This window comes from Quercus lobata, chromosome 2 (genome assembly GCF_001633185.2).
Source record: "Quercus lobata isolate SW786 chromosome 2, ValleyOak3.0 Primary Assembly, whole genome shotgun sequence".
NCBI lineage: Eukaryota > Viridiplantae > Streptophyta > Magnoliopsida > Fagales > Fagaceae > Quercus > Quercus lobata.
In genome coordinates, this window is record NC_044905.1 from 28,473,470 (window position 1) to 28,494,371 (window position 20,902).

Consider the following 20,902-nt stretch of genomic DNA (forward strand, 5'->3'; position numbering starts at 1 on the left):
ATAAAAAAAATCCACCAAAAAATTGGGGGAGAAAGAGAGGGAAATAACCCTTTTTTGTGAGGAAAGATTATGCAAAGAATGGAATAATGAATTACAAATTTATACTAAGAGTATGATAATAAAAAGAAACAAAATAAAGGAAGATAAAGGGAAAGAGGAAGAGTGATATTAAGGTAGAAGGTTTGGGGAGATAAAAAAGTAAAGGAAAGGAAAAGGGTTAGAGAAAGTATAAATATTAAAAAAAAAAAAAAGTACAATTTGATGAGAACAATTTTTTTATTTGAATTTAAGTAAAATATTATTTTTTAAAATTTTTTAAAACAAAAAGGGAGAGAATATAAATAATTTAATGATAAGAAGGTTGTGGTTGAATTTCAATATTGAATAAAATAAGATGAAAAGAAAAAAAAAATGTAAAACTAAAAGATATAACAATAAACACTAAATTATCCAAATCATATTATGTAATAGAATAATATTATATTCTTATCTACTGTCTTTAATTCTTTATAATGCAATAAGATAACATTTAACAATCAAAGAGAACAGAAAATAATAATAACTTAAAACAAAAAACTAAATCGTATCAACCTAAATTAGAGTTCTAAAAAGTACAAAAATTTATCAACCTAAAATAGAAATGCAAGAAAAATAAAAATCCACCAAAAAATTGAGAGAGAGAGAGAGAGAGAGAGAGAGAGAGAGAGATAAATAACCTTTTTGTGAGGGAAAACTATGCAAAGAATGGAAGAGAAAATGACAAATTTATAATAAGAGGGAGTGAATAAGAAGAGACAAAATAAAGGAAGTTGAAGGGAAAGATGAATAGTGATATTAAGGTAGAGGATGGTGGGGAAATGAAAAGGTAAGGGAATGAGAAAGGTTTGAGAAAGTGTAAATATTTAAAAAAAATAAGTGAATGTTAAAAAAATATTATAAAAAAATTGGAAAGAAAAAGGATAATGATGTGGACACTGATATGGCTTAACTGAAATGTAGCAGCAACAAATGTTACGCTTCAACTTTTTTATATATATAGATTTTAATTATCACATCAACTTTAAAAATCACTAACCACCAAGTGTGGCCCAATGGCTTGTCCACCACTAGGTAAGGCTTTGGGGTTCGACTGGGTTTGCTCCCCAGTGCGAGTCCTAGTAACTGCAACACCTTGTGGCTAGCGTCAAGCTCCCACCGCAAGCGAGGATTAGTCGAGATACGCATAAGCTGGCTCAGATACCTCGTGGGGAAAAAAAAAAAATCTTTAAAAGCCACTAACCCTCTATAGGCGTACTCGGATGCTGGGCTCATTGATTTGGATGAGAATGGTGTGTACAATGCCAATTTTAATTTGGGATGAGAAGAATACTGGATTGGACAACAAAGAAAAAGAATTGAATAAAGAATAACAAGTGATAGGGATAAATCCTAAAACAGACGGATCCAATTAACAGAGGCGGTCATAAGCAACAGAGTCATAAAAAGAGACGACCTAGATACTCTACCAACCAAAGAACTAGTAGACGGGCTTATGACTTGGATGGAGAGGCAAGGCGATAGATGGACTCCTTAAAGTAGACAGATCCAAAGGAGATGGTTTGTTAAAGCCACATGGCGCCTATGTGGCATGAGTGGTCTTCAAGAATCCTAATATGGAAATATCTTGCATTATATGCCCAACCATAATCAGAGGAATCCTTATAAGGAAAGGATCCCATAAAATATGAATATTAATGAGAATCTTTTCTACAAGGAAATACCTTCTCTGCCAAGAAATAGAGGTCAGCTCTACACTACTATAAAAACCCAAAAACCCTTATAAATCAAGGTACGCACGATTCCCCAACTCCGGCACTCTAGAGTTGTAGAAATTCTCTCTCTAACTTAACCTTTAGAGGGTATTTGGTCGATACAGCACCGGTACTCTCTGTAAGGTCTTCTCTGTGTTTCTGTTTCACAAGTTCCGTCAAGAGCATGTGAGGATCGTTCGACTCACTGACAATTTTTTGCATCATCAACAAGGCATGATAACATCTTCTACAAAGTGAACTTGTTTTAAAATGTAACCAAAAAGCCGCCCCATTTTTATTGATTGTTTTTTGTTTTTGGGACATTCTAAGATGGAATACAAGACCAACAATTTGGAGTGGAGGGAGTATCTTGTAGTTAGTATTTTTTTTTTCTTATTGTGTTGTTCCAATATTAACTTAACATTTACGATGATTTAGATTAAAATCAATTTATTTCGAATGTTCAGACAAAGGGGCCTAAGCCATTATAATTTCCGGTCAGTTGGTCCTCCTCCCATGCATAAAATTCGTCTAAGTCCATGAGTTTTGAGTCACGACCCACAACGCTACCACCAACATAAAAGATAAAACCAAAACTAAGAAGACTAGCTTGACTCCACAGAAAGACCAAATATGAACTTATGGCGTTCATAGCCTTTCAGCTGATTAATAATGTTATTGCGATGTCAAAACCTATCCAAATTGATTTTTGTTTTTTTAATAAATTCAACAGTTACGATAAGAGAATTGCACCTTCAAATATAAACATACACAAATATAAATATTAATATTTTGATACTAGAGTATGCCATCATTTATAAATATATTGTATATAAAATTAACAATTTTCAAATATGTATATTCACAAGATAATTTTTAGGGGAACTTATCATCTTTTAAACTCTAATGAATATACAAAAGCTGTTTAGTTTGGTATTAAACATGTACAAAAAATGAATTAGAGAAAACAAAAACTATCTTGTCTCTATAACTACTAGACCATCTGACAAATTTTATAGGTTTTTAAGAGCATTATTAGACTAACTCAAACATTTGAGGGGGACCAACTTCTATTTTTGTAGCTAAATATTTAAAGTTTTAATACTTATACATAATATAAAATAAATTTTTAAAATTGGGGGGTGGGGGCATCCCCCCCCCCCCCCCCCCCCCCCCCCCCCCAAAGCCATGCTATAGCTCTGCCCATGTGCACCTTGAATATTTGTGTTAAAAACACCAAGAAGTGCGATTTGAACTACAATACTCTTGTCCAATCCAACTTGATTTGGCACAACAACATTATAAATTAGAGTTTTAAGGTGTAATTGGAGCTTAGACATGCATGTAAGCAGGGACGGAGCTGTGCATTGGCCTTTGGCCCCCCAAAATTTTTTATTTTTAAATGCTAGGTATATGTGGGTTGAGTTTTAATTAGAAGCTGAGCTCTATAAAATTAAATTTCACCCCTCTAAATAAATCGTTGACCCCCTTAAACAAAAAAAAATACCTAAATAACAAACAAATTAGTGCTTGTTGGTAGTGCCGAGTGGCCCAGTGAGTGGGTGTTGTGTTAGAATAATTAAAATAGTGTTTTTTTTTTTTTAATAAGAATTAATATAGTGTTGTTTGTGGTGTTTGTTTAAGCATCTTCGTAACTATATCAAAGAGACAAAAGAGTATTTTTAGACATACATAATTAATCTTAGCCATTAACAACAATCTTTGTAATATCAAACTCTCTGTTTCACTGTCTCTTTTTATTTATCTATTTGAATGTTGTTAAAATTAGACTTCACAACAAATTAAAAGATGATTTTCAATTTCTCTTTTAATGTCGAGTTCTCTTTTAATAAATAAATGCTAATTTGGATTTTCACGATTTTTTTTCTTCTCATATTTTGGCTCCTCCAACTCAAAATCCTAACTTTGTCCTATATATATATATCTTCTCCTTCTACTTTAGCCCCCCACCCAAAAAAAAAAAAAAAAAAAGGCCAACAACGTATATATTGTAAATTCAAATATAGGCGAAGCTGAAATTATTAGAAGTCTTCTTCAAGATCGCAAACTATAGGAGTAGTAAGTGGCAACCCCAATAAATGAATGTAGACATAGTGTTATGTAAAAGACCGTAGCTTTTGATGGTGTTATGTTCCACTGGTCCGTTGTTTTTTGGACATTGCAAGTGCTTAACATCAGCAAAAATTAGTGTCACAGTTCGGGGAAAAATGGGTGAAGGAAAATATCAAATCCCAAATCGAGGGGTCACCATGTGAATTTCCAAGGCCTACTAGGATTCTGTACTTTTTAAAATCAATAAGTTTAAAGTCACAACATATTTCACATTAAATTTCATACTTGTGAATATGATTTTTTTTTTTTTTTTTTTTTTCTGCACAAACGAGGGTATCTAAATTGAAATGAGGGGTTACTATCTGTGAATTTCCGAGGCCCACTGGGATTCCATGCTTTTCAAAATCAATAAGTTTAAAAGTCACAACATATTTCACATTAAATTTCATATTTGTGAATGGCATTTTTTTTCTTCCAAATGAAGGTATTTAGATCTCTTTGAATATCTGATTATTAATATTCCCTCAAAGTGTATGTAGTTTCCCCATCTCACATACATCAGGTTATTATAAGGAGGAATCCCTTAGGGTGGCCCGAAGATGTTGACAAAAGTTTTTGAATCCAGGATATCATAGATACTAGGAACCACTTAGCCAATCACTTGTTAATACTTAATAGAGGATAATAAAGTGGCGTTAGTAGTGGGTCCATTTAAAAATCAATAATAACTTGCAAACTAAATAGTTGTGAAAAATTTTGTGTCTACATGGACTATACTTTTATTTATTCTTATAATGAAGAACCTCGAACTTACCCCGGATAGTGAACCCTAGATACATGTAATCACCCTTAAATCACAAGTACCAAGTAAGTGAGGGTATGTTGTATGGGATTTGAACCAAGGCACTCCAACCGGAGTGAGGTTTGTCTGCTACAGCCTACCCTGACCAATCGGCCCACACCCTCACCGGCTACATTACTTTAATTTTGTGATTAAGAGGAGGCTATGAATACCAATTGGTTCTGAAAATTATGCAAAACATTAATGTAGCTAAACAAACTCTATGCCTACATTCACACGCAACATCAACAAATTATAATCATACTAAATATTCTCACAAATCTCATAAACATAAATTAACCTAAATTTTTTCTATATTAATAGGATTAGTGTACTATATATATATTGAGAAGATAGTGTATTTCTATATATATTTATATTTTAAAACTAAAAAAGAAAATCTCTGAACATTTCTCGACTAAGCATTTTACAAAACATCGCTTTTGACAAAAATATTGAAGTTTGACAAGTGAGATTAAGTAATGTTAAAAAATAAGCTGCCTTTGAAAAATTGCACTGGTTTTAAGTAAGCGCGTTGGCATGCAGCGCGTTAGATTAGATGTTTAAGAAGGTTGATAATTCAAATAGACACAGGAACATGCTCAAATTCGAATAGTTCTTTGACAAACCAAGATGATTTGTTTGATTAAGCTCACATCAAGCACGAGCTCAAAATTCAACTGTAGTCTATAAGACTCGCACACAAATTACTTTTAAATCATCCTAGCTACTATAACTTGCACACACACACACACTAACACCATAGACGAGACAAAAAAAAGTCCTTTTCGTTCAGGGGCGGAGTCAGAAATTTTTGTTTGGGGGAGGCCGATTTGTGTTGCTAATTTATTAGTCTATACAAACTTTTATATACATACACAAACACATGTATCTATACACACACACAAAATTAGTATCTTTCATAATGAATCCTTAAAATTAAATATTTTATAGAATTAAATTAATCTTTCACCATCTTCTATAGTGAAATCCTTTCAATTTTCATTTTTAATATAAGTTACCAAAACTGTCTACTTTTGTGAATAAAAAAATTTCAATTAAATTAATGAAGTGTTCAAAGACATAAATGACTCAAAACTTTAAAAAATACGAGAACACATTTTACCATAAAAAATGAATTTGAGAAACAATACGTTCTCTATAACTACTAGACAAATTGGACAATTTTTTTTAAGAACATTATTGGACCAACTCAAATAGTTGGGGAGGCCAAGTCCCATTTTTGAGGGCTAATTATTAAAATATTAAATATTTCTATATAGTAAAAAAAAAATTCAAAAATTTTGGGGGGACCATGGCCCCCCCACCTTAACATGTAGCTCCGCCCTTGCTTTCGTTCATGCTTTGATTGCCCATGGACCATGGTCCCAGCTCGTGTTCTTGACTTTATAATTATTGTGACTATAAAGAAGAAATTGTTGCTACTCTTATTATTAAGTGTCGGTCAGCAGTGCTTGTTTAAACTTAATAATCCATGTCAAAGACTTTATAGCTAAATTGGCACCTCCCTATACACAAAGTACTTGGAGATTTAGGAGAGCAGAAAATGGTTCAAATTACGAGATTAACAGCATACTGTAATTATTTTTCTAAAAAAAAAAATGCTCAATAATCCATACTTTAGTAGTCACTCAAAATGCATAGTTAGTAATTACCAATTTTCATTCCAATTGCTATCAAATTAGGAGTAAATCAACGAGCATACTTGCACTTGCACATATAGAACATTCATGTTAGGAGAGTTAGCACCATAGAAGGCTAGCTATATGGAATTTTCAAACAAAATTAAGGTATTAATTTGCTTTATTTTAAATTTTAGGGAGATATTGCAACTCGATTGATAGTTTAGGGTAGATATATAGTTTGCAATTTCTACCTTTACTTTTATCAAAACTATGTTTGATGATGCTAATTTTGTTGGTGTATTTCAATTTCACCTGCATATTAGTTCATTCATCTGTTTAGATAACTTAAATAAATAAAAAATAATTAAATTTTTTTTTTAATAATGGGCTTTTTTAAAAAGTTGTAAATTTTTTTAAAAATAGTTTTAAAAATTGTACTATAAAAAATGTCATTTGTCACTGCCTTACCATAAAGGCAGAATCTTATCATTCATTGGAATTACAGCTCATTGCACGGTTGTTAATCTAATTGGGCAAGGGTTATATATATCTACTACTCCTATGCACTTGATCCATTGTGATAAATGTCATATGTCCACATCTCAACAAGTCCCAAGCCGATTCCAAAGCTAATTATGATTAATTTTGTGATAAGCGAAGTACATAATTGCATAAATAGTGGTTCCACTTGTACAAAGTACAAACCACTGCATAAATAGTACTAAGTGTATTACTGTGCACGAAGTTGCCATTTATAGTAATTCCCTTTGCCTTCAAGTGTACACTCAACTTTCACTGCAAAACTAAAATAACAATAAGTCTATAGCACAAATTTTTTTTACAACAATTGAAGTGACAAGTTATTATTAATAGGTTAAAAAAAAATGATATTAATAATGACACAGGCGAGAACCAATAAAAACCACTAATAATCAACTCAATTGATGTTAATTCTTTTTTAAATGATTGTCTGTAATATTAATCAAACTAAAATACTAGTATTTGGGAGAAATAGCTGGGTAGTCGGCACGTGTATTTATGTGCATGTAGATCGAGAGGGTGGCGAGTAAAAGAGGAAGGTAAGCACGTGAATGATACAAAAATGCAAACACTAAACATACCATAATCCGCATGATCAATGAGCTAATATATAACTTAATAAACACATGACGTTGCTCTTATTTTTAGTACAGCCAAATCCATAATAAACCTAACTAGATAGCTACTTCCATTCATACAATGGAACTTTTTTATTATTAATTCGTACACAATCAAATCAACAAGGATTTTACAAATGAGTCCAAAGGGAGTTCATTTTCATCCTGTAGAAGCTGCTGATATTCCTCATAAATCTTGTCAAGCATATTTTCTGTGGTCTCAGAGTAGTTTTGGCATGAAAAGTAACATGCATCATCATCACTATCACAAACCAGAGCCTCTCCACCATTAATATCAGCATCTTTGTGATCAGACCAAAACCAAGGACAATTCAGAGCCTCTGCATGATCGAGTCCATTATTATTATTATTGTTTCCATCTCCATTACTAGATGAACCACTTACCATGCTTTCAATACTATTATTCCTTGTAATTGAAAAAGGTGAAACCCTCACAGCCTTTGGTTGATGAACTTTTGTCTTTATTATCATTTCTCCATTAGAACTATCTTGATTATCATTCTTCTTCTTTCGCCTGTTTGGAACTTGAACACAATTTGATGCAGGGGCGGAGCTAGGGGGGGTCGAGAGGGGGCAATTGCCCCCCCTGACCTCACCCAAACTCATACCCCCTTAATATACATATCTTCCTATATTTTCTTTGTGTATGTTTCTGTTTGCTATAAGTTTATATTCTGCAACTCTGCATGTAATATTGTGCTACTGGGTTGTGACTTTTGGCTCCACTTGTAATGTACTTTTCTTGGCTGATGATTACCAAGAAGCTCATTATATTCCCCTACAAATATCATTTTTAGTAATAATAGCTTTGACCTGAAATTTTATTTTGAAAATATTTCAAACTCGGCTAATGTAATGAAGAGAAAAATTCTTATATGTACTCTATGTAATCTTGGAACTAAAAAAATGGTATATTATCACAACATCTCCAACCAATATGCCAAATTTTTTATGTTGCTTTCTTTAATTCTTCTATAATGCTTTTACGATAAACACAATATAGCATAGAATTAATAAACATCAATACTTTTATGATTTAAAAAAAAATGCCATACAATCAATTTAAAAAAAAAATTAAAAATAAATAAATAAATCTAATGCTATGCACGAGGGGAAAAAAAAAAGAAACAACTTATCACTTACATTATATTTTATATGCTAATCAAATTTTTTGATAAATTAGTTAAGTATTTTTTTAATTATACTAATTAAAAAAATTGAAATTTATTTGCCTTCAACTCTTTATTTCATCTTGCCCCCCTAAACTAGAATCCTAGCTCCGCCACTGATTTGATGCTCCTTTGTGGTCGTTTTGGACATTCTTTGCTGAGTTCTTGACCTTTTTGCTTAGATGAGAATTCCAATAATTTTTTATCTCATTGTCAGTTCGGCCAGGCAACCTTGCAGCAATAAGAGACCAACGGTTGCCAAGAAGTGAGTGAAGCCTGATAATTAGGTCTTCTTCATCAGGAGCAATGTTTCCTCGCTTTATATCAGGTCGAAGATAGTTCAGCCATCTTAGCCTGCAGCTCTTACCGCATCTAAATAACCCTTCAAGCACAAAAAACACCAAATCTAGAGTAAAAACAAAAATTCAACTTGTTTTGCTTAATATCTCATAGACTTGAATCATATTATCAAAGTTATGTTGAGATTTTTTTTAACATGTTATATTTATCTTTCTAATACTAACAAAAAATTCATCTCTATATATTAAGAAACAAAATGCAATTAGTCATACGTTATTGCAGTAGTAAACGAAGTACCTGCATTTTTAGGCAAAGATCTCCAATGGCCCTCACCATGAGCCTTAATATAGTTCATGAGCAATGTGTCTTCTTTGGGAGTCCACGGACCCCTATTCATACCAATTTTTGAACAACATGGGGCTCTTCCCATTTCTCTCTTCTCTCCTAGGATATCATAGAATCATGTGCATGTAAATGAATGAGAGAGAGAGAGAGAGAGCGAGAGAGAGGAAAAAGAACACAAAGATGAGAACCAGCTTTTCTACTCTTTTATAGTTGGTTTGAGCTTGAACCGTGATGAACACTCTGGAGTAAACTCGAAGAGCATCTTAAAAACACATAATGATGAACACTCTAGAGTAAACTCGTAGAGCATCTTAAAAACACATAACTATTAGATTACTTAATTAGTATCATGTAAATAAAGTAACAAAAACAAATGAAGTGTCTAACACAAATGATATAGTGTTAGTGTGGGGTATTTCAGTTCACTACCGGCACTACGATGTCTAAAACTAAATGGGTAGGTTATATATGTTTGGCAAAATTGATGACAAGTAAGAAGAAAACTCAACTGCCATTCTTCCCTCTGATCTGCCCTTCCTCCAAGCATTGACCATTGACCACATCCCTTGCCTTTGTTTCTACGGCATATGTTTGTGCTTATGATTAAAATGTGGGCAAAATTTGATCAACAGTATATTTTTTGGAAAAAATTCGGTGGCTAGCACGCATTTGAACTTATTTAGTAAGTTGGACTGTTTTTTGAAAATAGTTTGTGAAACTTGAGTTCCAACCCAAAATCGAGTTTCTCAAACTCGATTTATGCCTGACTTTGATTTAAAAAAAAAAGAAAAAAAAAAAGGGTGGAACTTGAGTTTAGTAAACTCGAGTTCCATGCTTTTAAAAAAAAAACCCAAATGGAACTCGAGTGTAGGAAACACGAGTTTTGTTTTTTTGTTTTTAAATGGAACTCGAGTTTACTAAACTCGAGTTCCACCATTTTTTTTTTTTTAAGATCAGGCGTAAATCGAGTTTGAGAAACTCGATTTTGGGTTGGAACTCAAGTTTCACAAACTCGATTTTCAAAAAACAGTCCAACTTACTAAATAACTTCAAACGCGTGCTGTTTATCTAATATTTTTCTGAAAAATGCTATTGAGCAAATTTTGTCTTAAAATGTGGTAGTGATTTTGGAAATAATCATTAAATTATTTTAGAAATTATAGAAAATTGTTACGTTTGGTAGGTTGTTGTTTTCAAGAATAATCATTTTTGGGATACAATTTTTTTCGTAACCATTGACCTGTAATTACTAATTAGTGCATAAAACAAGTGTGATAGACCACAAACTGAATGACCCATTGTGATAGAAATTAATTAATTAATTAGCTAAGTTATTAATTAATCAATTTATTATGCAAATGAGTGGTAGCACAAATAAATCACCAATAAACTAATTATGCAGCGGAAAATAAATAACACGGTGATTTGTTTACGAATGGGGAAAACCTAACGACAAAACCCCACCGGGTGATTTTCAGATCACCACTCCCGAAACTCTACTATTATTACAACAAACAGTTACAAGTAAAGAAATACCAAGTACCTTACCAACGTACAGTTGAACCCTTACCCCAATACCAAATTGGACTTGTTCTGTAGTGACAGTTCCCTTTTCTAATGCACAACTCCTAAGTACGTGACTAACTAATTGCGCGGATCCCAATACGCAACTTCAATCACCAACTAAGAAGGTTGTTGGTTGCAAAGTTCTTCAGTTCATCCACACTGTTAGGACATATGTGTTTCACATGTTAAGAACATATGTCATGATTTTATGTAATTGGCTTATCCTTTGACAAAACGCACTTTACTTGTATTTGGATAGATTTAGGATGTCTTTAAATACTTCAAGAAACTTTGTTTCAAAATCAAGTATTAAAGCCTTCAAGTCTGTTCAAGAAAACAAGTTCAGAGTGCAAAATCATTAAAACTTAACAGTTGTCTCGACAGTTGTATCTATCGAGCTTAAGGAAGCTGTTCTACATTCGGTGTGCTCGACACCTGCTATCTGTCGATATTTAAGATTTTCAGAATTCCAATCTGATTTTCTTAGGATCCATGAATGTGTCTTTGAGCTTTCTTTTCTCCTAACCTTAGACATATAAAAGGATCAGTTTAAGGGCCGTCAAAGAGTTCACAAGTTCACAAGTTTTGAGCAAACTCTGTTTAAGCAAATTGTGACCGGAGACGAAGTTCTTACCCTAGTTCATCTCTCTCTCTTGAAGAAGTTGTTGTGTATGTGCACCGTAGGGTTTTGTGACCAAGCATCTTCTTGATCTTCATCGTGTGGATGAACTGAAGAACTTTGCAACCAACAACCTTCTTAGTTGGTGATTGAAGTTACGTACTGGGATCCGCACAATTGGTTAGTCACGTACTTGGGAGTCGTGCATCGAAAGGGGAACTGTCACTACAGAATAAGTCGAATTGGGTATTGGGATAAGGGTTCAACTGTAGGTTGGTAAGGTACTTGGATTCCTTTCTTGTAACCGCTTGTTGTGATAATAGTGGAGTTTCAGGAGTGGTGACCTGAAAATCACCCGGTGGGGTTTTTGCCGTTAGGTTTTCCCCATTCGTAAACAAATTACCGTGTTATTTATTTTCTGCTGCATATTTAGTTTATTGGTGATTTGTTTGTGCTACCACACGTTTGCATGATAAGTTGATTAATTAATAACTTGGCTAATTAATTAATTAATTTCTATCACAAGGGGTCATTCAGTTTATGGCCTATCAAGTGGTATCAGAGTAGGCACACTCTGATTAGGGTTTAATCTTTACTGTATTGATCCATTGACCCCTGTTTGTCATGGATAGAGGACAATCATTAATCATACCTCTTTTATTTGATGACACTAACTATGCATACTGGAAAGTACACATAAGAACTTTCTTACAGTCTTTAGATGAGAAAGTGTGGCAAGCTGTGGAGATAGGCTGGACTAAGCCTACAAAAGCGCCAGCCGATTGGGATGATGCTAAGATTAAGGCAGCAAACTTCAACAGCAGAGTATTGAATGCATTGTTCAGTGCAGCCACTAATGAGGAGTTCAAGAAGATATCCTCAACTGAAACTGCCAAGGAGGCTTGGACCATTCTCCAGACAACCTATGAGGGTACTAAGGCTGTCAAGGACTCAAAGCTTCAAAGGCTCACTACAAGCTTTGAAGAGATAAAGATGGAGGAGGATGAGTCTTTCGATGAGTTCTATGCCAAGCTAAAGGACATAGTGAACTCAGCATTCAATCTTAGGGAAACCATTCATAAACCCAAGATTGTGAGGAAAGTGCTCAGATCTTTGCCCGAGAGATTTCATGCCAAGATTACGGCAATAGAGGAATCAAAGGCTATTGACAAGATTCCTCTGACTGAGCTGGTTGGAAACTTGCAGACCTACGAGCTAGGGTTGACAAGGATAGGCAAGTCGGGTAAAAGTAAGAGTATGGCACTAAAGGCCAAGAGTAGTGAAACATATGAATCTTCTGATGATGAAGATTCCAAGATAAAGTCCTACATTACCAGACAATTCAAGAAGTTTATGAAGAACGCCAATGGAAAGGGTTTTGACAAGGAAGGCAGGCAATCTAGTTCTTCTCAGTTTAAAGGCCAAGACAAAGGGAAGAAGGATGCTAAGGAAAGTGGTCAGTACATTGTTCCCTCAGGACCTAAGTGCTTTGGGTGTCAAAGGTTCGGTCACATGAAGCATGAGTGTCTACATACCTTAAGAGCATTGGGAAGAGCAAGGCACTTGCTGTTACCTTGAGCGACACTGAGCCTGAGGATGATTCCGACAATGAGAATGACGGAATCTTAAATGCCTTCATGGCCACTGTCAATCATACTGATAGGATTGTTGAAGATGTGGTTGAAGAAGAGGAATTGGTGGAATCCAAATTTGAGAAGATGGATGATCAAGATGACATCCATACAGCCTATGAGAAACTGTACAAGTTTTCTGAGAAGCATGAGAAACTGTATAGGCTAACCACCAAGAAGCTCAGTGATGTGGAACTTGACCATGAGGAGCTTTCCACAAAGTTTGATGAGGCTAATCAGACTATTGGGACGCTGAGGTTTGAGAACAATTTCATGGCTGAGAAGACCAAGAAGCTTGAAGCAGAGCTATGTCAAGTTAGAGCTTAACTGGAAAGGACTTCAAGCGCTAAGCTAGATGAGATGCTAAGCATTTAGAAATCTGCTTCAGATCGAACAGGCTTAGGGTATGGTCTTTCTTCCTCTAATACTTCTTCTTCTAGTATTACTGTTTTTGTTCCTCCTGCTAATAATGTTAAAACTGAGAACAATGAGATTAAAACTGAATTAGTTAGTGAGAACATAGATAAGGGTAAATCTATCTTAGGAGCACCCCCTAAGCTTGAGAAGAAAGATGTTAAAAACCCTAAGGCTAAGAAGGCTAACTCTCCAAAGCCTAAACAAAAGAAGTAGCATCTCTGTCATCATTGTGAAGTTGCCGGTCATACTCAACCAAATTGCTACAAGTGGCTTGCCACTCAACAGAGCAACGGCATGATAGCATCTGGGAACCAGAATTAGCTTCAATCCTCTCTTGCTCCCCTTGGAGATCTTCTTAAAGCCCTCATGTTCCTTTCAAACTTGAACGGTTTTAATTCTTCCCCTTCACCGCCGGTTCAAGGGTTTGCTAGACGGAAAGGTTCGCTAGACGGAAAGGTTCTTCCAAGGTGTGGAAGGAAAATGGCTTCAAGTGATTCTGTCACTTTTCTCTCTTTCTTCTTGTTTTTGTGTGTGCATTACTTAGGTGTTTTGATTTCATGTTTTAAGTCAGTCTAGTTTTTATGCTTTGGTTGTTTAACATGTTTTTGTTTGGTTATTTTTCAGTTTTTGCTTGTTTTGTTTTTCATATAAAAATAAAAATAAAAATTGAAAAAATTAGAAAAATACAAAAACAATGTGTGTTTTGTGTACTTTGGTACTTGTGTACCTTGGATGACCATTGAAATAAAGTCTTCTAAACTTTGTATCATTTGTAGCTTAGATGAGCATCTCTATGCACAACTAAGCAAGTGAGCTTTGTGGCTCATGTTTGTGATGAGTATGATTAAGTTGTCTCTTAAACTTAACACTCATATCACTCTTTTTGACGGGAAGGACTAAAAAATCCTGAGAGAAAGGCATAAATAACCATCTCACCACTGTTACCCGCCAATCATAATATGACACCTATATGCTTGGGCATAGCAAAAGTGCAGTGTCAATGACATTTGTGTGCTTAGGCATAGCAAAATTAGAATGTCAAATATCATTGGGTATTTCTTTTCTCTCTCTAATATACCCATGCATGATATGCTTAAAAGAAAAATATGCAAAGAAAAATCAAAAGCAAAAAGATCAAAAATGCTTTAAATATGATTGCAAGCGTGTATTCCAGGAGATGTGGGAGTTATAGGATGCACCTCAAAGGTGATAGTCTCCATCAAGCAGTTATGATTGTGTGTGAGTTAAAGAGATTTTTTCATATCTCAAATCGTCATAACATGCATACACTTATGCAATCTTGTAATATTTTTCACACACAACACGCAATATTCTTTGCTATTCTTGATACATGTGCAGGTACAATGTGATTTGGCCATCACGAGGTTTTATATGTATTAATGTATGCTCACTAAATTGTCTTGACTTGTTTTTTAAGTATAAAATTGGTTAGACTTGTTTAGTGTGTGTATGTGTTTTTGAAAATCCATGTGCTTAAATTTTATTTGAGAGATGATTTTGAAAGCTTAATATGTTGATTGGATCGTTGGTTGAGTTGCATGTTGGATTGCATTCATGTTTGTGTTTTTCACATCTCGAAAAACTGCTTTTAAAAACTGGCTCAACACCTCCTCGATAGCTAGCTATCTGTCGAGCTTCCTAAGCTTTTTCTTATTGCAATCTCGCCTGCACCTCGATACCTGGTGGATCGATCGAGATTGGGTCTGTATCCTCGATAGCTTCTCGACACCTGGTGGATCGATCGAGCTTCTGTTCTTGATTCTGATGTGTTGTTCCTCGATACCTTCTCGACACCTTAGCTGTCAACGAGCATTTTCTCGACACCTCCTCAACAGATCCTTCGATACCTCTCGATACCTACATCTATCGAGATTTACTGGCTACTCTATATAAGGCCGCTGCGCGATCCGAAAATCATTTTCTTCGATCTCTCTCTCGATACTATTCTGTTTTCTCCCCCAAAACACTCTCATCTCACTCCAAACTTGTTCCTCAAGGATTCTTCAAGCTTTTTCAAGTTTCTCTTTACTTGGTAAGCTTCTAATCTTTTCTCATTCATGCATTTCATGTTTTGAAACCTAGGTTTTGGGGTTTTTGAAAATTTTGGGGTTTTTCAAAATTGATGAGCTTTCATTGAAATTTTGGGATAGGTTTTCACTTAAATGAGTTTAAAACCTCATACATTGCATCACATTAGTATTATAATGATATTGTCATGCATTTAGATGTGTGCTATATGTTTGTGTGCTGATAGGTTTGGATTGGGCTGAGCCCATGATGCATTTTCTTTTGCATGTCACATGTTCATGCATTTCCCATGCATACGTACTTCTTTTCAATATACTTGATATATTTGAAACTGCTTGGGACTTTTCTGATTGTCATTCTTTCTCTAACTCTCTGTTAGTTTACGTTAGTCGTGTCTATGGCACCTAAGCGTAAATCCACTCCAGCCCGGAATCCTCTTCATTCCGGTGCTTCTTCATCGTCTGATCCTACTCTATCTCATATCCGGTTCCGTGATGATGATGCCTTTAAGGCATTTTCGGAGAACTTTTCTAGACGAGGCATTCATTTGGAATGCCAAGTCATTTTGACGGACTTTGCCGACACCGACCTTCCCTCTGTCATTCACAGTAGGGGATGGGAGTCACTGTGTGACGTCCCAGTCACCTGTCCTCTCGTGCTTATCCAGGAGTTCTACTCTAACATGCACAGGATTGATTGATCAGTACCTCTTTTCTTCACTCGCGTTCGAGGTACGCACATTCCTATCACACCGCAACTTGTTGCGGATGTGCTTCGGGTCCCTAGGATAGAGTTTCCTGACTATCCTAGTTGTGAGCGTCTGAGGACTGTGTCTAGGGATGAGCTTATGTCTGCTTTCTGTGAGCGCCTTACTGCTTGGTGTGAGCGTCTGTTTACACCATGTCGACCTTTTGCTAAAGGTCCTAGATTCATGAACATAGTGATGACTTTTGTTTTGCATCCCCTCTCTCACTATAACTCCATCACAGAGTCTCGTGCTCGATTTTTGTTATCGCTTCTTGAGCATCTTACCATAGACTTTCATTCTCATTTCATTTTGTCTATTATAGATGTTCATCTAGATTCGGCGTCCCGTGATAAGCTCATCTTTCCTTCCGCTATCACGAGGATCTTACGCCATTTTTTCGTTCCTTTTCCCTCTTCCAACCATTTTACAGTCATGTGTGCCATAGATTACGCTACCATTAAACGTAGCGAGGCCCAGCTTCGGTCATGGCAGTCAGATTCAACAGCTCTTTCCTCCCATTCAACTCCATCTTGTTCTGCTCCATCCACATCAGCTCCTCCTTCTTCTTCGGGTGATGTGTCTTTAGGAGACATCATGGTGCAGCTGCAGCGCATGGATGCTCGCCTAGATACACTCTCTACGGAGTTGTATCAGGTGAACGTTCCTGTCGGTCGTATTGCACGACGACAGGCGTCCATGGGTGGTTTTGCTCTTGAGGCTACTCCTTCACCACCTTCTCCCGTGGCTTCTGATTCTGAGGATGAGGATGATGATGATGGTGATGACAATGATGCTTTGGATGTTGCTGATGGAGATGCTAGCTCTACCAATGAGATGTCTAATTGACACTCTTACCCTTTGTTATTCATGACAAAAATGGAGACTAGTTTTGGTATGAGAGTAGTCTATCTTAAAGGGAGAGTTAGTATAGGACCATTTTATTAGGGGGAGTGTTGATACATTTTGAGGGATGTAGTGAGGATATTATGTATCTTTTCTTTTCTTTCTTTTTAGATACATTACTCTTGTACATAAGGTCTTATGACCATTTATAGACATACATTGTACTTATCTCTCTCTTTATATTGATGTATGTTTTTCTTTCACCTATCCCTTCATGTGTTGTTTCTTTTCTGCCTTTTTACACATGTTTTTTATATTTGTATGCAATCTATTATTTCTATTTTACACAAAGATGCCTTGATGAGTTTTGTTTAAAGTATTTCAGAAATACAGGTTGTCAAAGTCTACTTGCCATAAACTTTCTTCTTGCAAAGTTTTTCAAGAGTTTGTATTATGATAGATTTTATCGTATTCAACAAGTGAATATAAGTTGAGTGATTTATGACTACTCTCATATGTTCATTTGTTTGTTGTGGTTTTATCATGGATTGCCAAAGGGGGAGATTGTTAGGACATATGTGTTTCACATGTTAAGAACATATTTCATGATTTTATGTAATTGGTTTATCATTTGACAAAACACACTTTATTTGTATTTGGGTAGATTTAGGATATCTTTAAATACTTCAAGAAACCTTGTTTCAAGATCAAGTATTGAAACCTTCAAGTTTGTTCAAGAAAACAAGTTCAGAGTGCAAAATCATTAAAGCTCGACAACTGTCTCAACAACCGCATCTATCGAGCTTAAGGAAGCTGTTCTACATTCAGTGTGCTCGACAGCTGCTCGACACCTGCTATCTGTCGAGATTTAAGATTTTCAGAATTCCAATATGATTTTCTTGGGATCCATGAATGTGTCTTTGGGTTTTCTTTTCTCCTAACCCTAAACATATAAATAGATCAGTTTAAGGGCTATCAAAGAGTTCACAAGTTGCACAAACTTTGAGCAAACTCTGTTCAAGCAAATTGTGACTGGAGACAAAGTTCTTGCCCTAGTTCATCTCTTTCTCTTGAAGAAGTTGCTATGTATGTGCACCGTAGGGTTTTGTGACCAAGCATCTTCTTGATCTTTATCGTGTGGATGAACTGAAGAACTTTACAACCAACGACCTTCTTAGTTGGTGATTGAAGTCGCGTACTGGGATCGACAGCTGCTCGACACCTGCTATCTGTCGAGATTTAAGATTTTCAGAATTTCAATATGAATTTTTTGGGATCCGTGAATGTGTCTTTGGGCTTTCTTTTCTCCTAACCCTAGACATATAAAAAGATCAGTTTAAGGGCCGTCAAAGAGTTCACAAGTTGTACAAACTTTGAGCAAACTCTGTTCAAGCAAATTGTGATCGGAGACAAAGTTCTTGCCCTAGTTCATCTCTTTCTCTTGAAGAAGTTGCTATGTATGTGCACCATAGGGTTTTATGACCAAGCATCTTCTTGATATTCATCGTGTGGATGAACTGAAGAACTTTGCAACCAACAACCTTCTTAGTTGGTGATTGAAGTCACGTACTGGGATTCGCGCAATTGGTTAGTCACGTACTTGGGAGTCGTGTATCGAAAGGGGAACTGTCACTACAGAACAAGTCCAATTGAGTATTGGTGTAAGGGTTCAATTGTAGGTTGATAAGGTACTTGGATTCCTTTCTTGTAACCGCTTGTTGTGATAATAATGGAGTTTCGGGAGTGGTGACCTGAAAATTACCCGGTGGGGTTTTTGTCGTTAGGTTTTCCCCATTCGTAAACAAATCACCGTGTTATTTATTTTCTGCTACATATTTAGTTTATTGGTGATTTGTTTGTGCTACCATACGTTTGCATGATAAATTGATTAATTAATAACTTGACTAATTAATTAATTAATTTCTATTACAAGGGGTCATTCAGTTTGTGGTCTATCACACACGATGAAGATCAAGAAGATGCTTGGTCACAAAACCCTACGGTGCACATACATAGCAACTTCTTCAAGAGAAAGAGATGAGCTAGGGCAAGAACTTCGTCTCTGGTCACTATCTGCTTGAACAGAGTTTACTCAATGCTTGTGCAACTTGTGATCTATTTGACTGCCCTTAAAACAATCCTTTTATATGTCTAGGGTTAGGAGAAAAGAAGACCCAAATACATATTCACGGATCCCAAAAAAATCATATTAGAATTCTAAAATTCTTAAACCTCGACAGATAGAAGGTATCGAGCAGCTGTCAAGCATACTGAATCTAGAACAGCTTTCTTAAGCTCGATAGATACAACTGTCGAGCCAGCTGTCGAGTTTTAATGAATTTGCACTATCAACTTGTTTTCTTGGACATACTTGAAGGCTTCAACACTTGATCTTGAAACATGGTTTCTTGAAGTATTTAAACACATCCTAAATCTACCCAAATACAAGTAAAGTGCGTTTTGTCAAATGATAAGCCAATTACATAAAATCATGACATATGTTCTTAACATGTGAAACACATATGTCCTAACAAAGTGGTTTGCACTAGAAACTATTGAAGACAATCAAGTTTGATAGGTGGTTGTTTTTCAAGTATAATAAATTTAGGGATACAAATTTTTTACAATTTCTAGGATAACATCTTCTGATTAATGCATAAAACGAATGGCGTTACTGATTCGGTTCTTATAAAAGTGATATTGAAAACTATTAGCCCTACATGTGAATAAGTTACCAATCATAACTTGCTCTCTTAGCAAGATTTGAAAAAATTTATGTTCTTAGGATTTTTTTTTGAGTTTTAATTATCTTTTTCTTTTTTTTAAGGGGATAAATTTGATAGTTACAACAGGAGAAGGGAATTCAAACTCTAAAGGTCTTTGTTAGAAACACCAAAAAATATCAATTGAGTTATATGAAATTTACAAAGTTTATTTAATTATCCATTCTAAGGAATAAAGATCTATATTGTACTTTTACATAACCAAACAATAGAGTGACAAATTCGATTGTTAAAAACCATAATTCCTATAGAGAAGAATGTTTTGTTTTCATTTCTAAAAGTGATAAATTCTCATTAAATCCTAAATGTTTTTAAGAAGTGCTAGTTGAGTTACAATACTCTTAATATAAATAAATTGTTATCTTTTAGAATATTCTAAGAGATAATGATTTAACTAGATTGTGCTTTTACATAACCAAACTAAGTTATGAACTACATTGGTCTTAAAGTCCCTTACACAGGCTCATTGTACCTAGAAACCAGGTCCTAGGAATTGTGAGTTTAAATTATCGATTCTCTCAAAAGTTTAAACTATTGGAATATAGTAAATTTAATTATTTAACCACATATTTCTAATACTTCCCCTTGCGTAAGGGTCAAAACTACATTTTCATAGGTGAGGCCTAACAAGTGGGAATTTAAATGAGATAGAGTGGAGGAAATAAAGATCAAACTCAGAATCTCATACTCTGATACCATGTTAAATTACCAATTCTTCCAAATATTTAAACTATCGAAATATGATAAATTTAATTATTTAACCACATACTTTTGACAGTGAGAACCATATTTATTCTTCAAGCTTTGTCCTTTGGTACATTTTAATGCACCCCTTTACTTTATTTTTCAACCTTTCATCATTTAAGTAGCACATCATAAATGTTGAAGGGCTTGATTGGTGGTG

At 35.0% G+C, this 20,902-nt stretch overlaps 1 protein-coding gene across 1 annotated transcript; it reads right to left on the bottom strand.

Moving 5' to 3' along the window:
* Positions 1 to 7,621: 7,621 nt before the first annotated feature.
* On the bottom strand, positions 7,622 to 9,724 carry LOC115975295 (transcription repressor MYB6-like). Its single transcript, XM_031096023.1, has 3 exons — positions 9,295 to 9,724; positions 8,807 to 9,079; positions 7,622 to 8,052 (listed from the first exon to the last, which is right to left on the bottom strand). The coding sequence occupies exons 1-3, from the start codon at positions 9,425 to 9,427 to the stop codon at positions 7,622 to 7,624; spliced, it is 837 nt and encodes a 278-aa protein (XP_030951883.1). The 5' UTR covers positions 9,428 to 9,724.
* Between the last annotated feature and the right edge of the window lie 11,178 nt (positions 9,725 to 20,902).

Bases quoted from the DNA above. Each gene is read 5' to 3' on its own strand.
- LOC115975295 (XM_031096023.1), bottom strand. From the start codon at position 9,427: ATGGGAAGAGCCCCATGTTGTTCAAAAATTGGTATGAATAGGGGTCCG. The intron at 9,080-9,294 runs GTACTTCGTTTA...TTGTGCTTGAAG, and splicing joins ATCTTTGCCTAAAAATGCAG to GGTTATTTAGATGCGGTAAG. The intron at 8,053-8,806 runs GCTAGGATTCTA...ATTGTGTTCAAG, and splicing joins AGCATCAAATCAGTGGCGGA to TTCCAAACAGGCGAAAGAAG.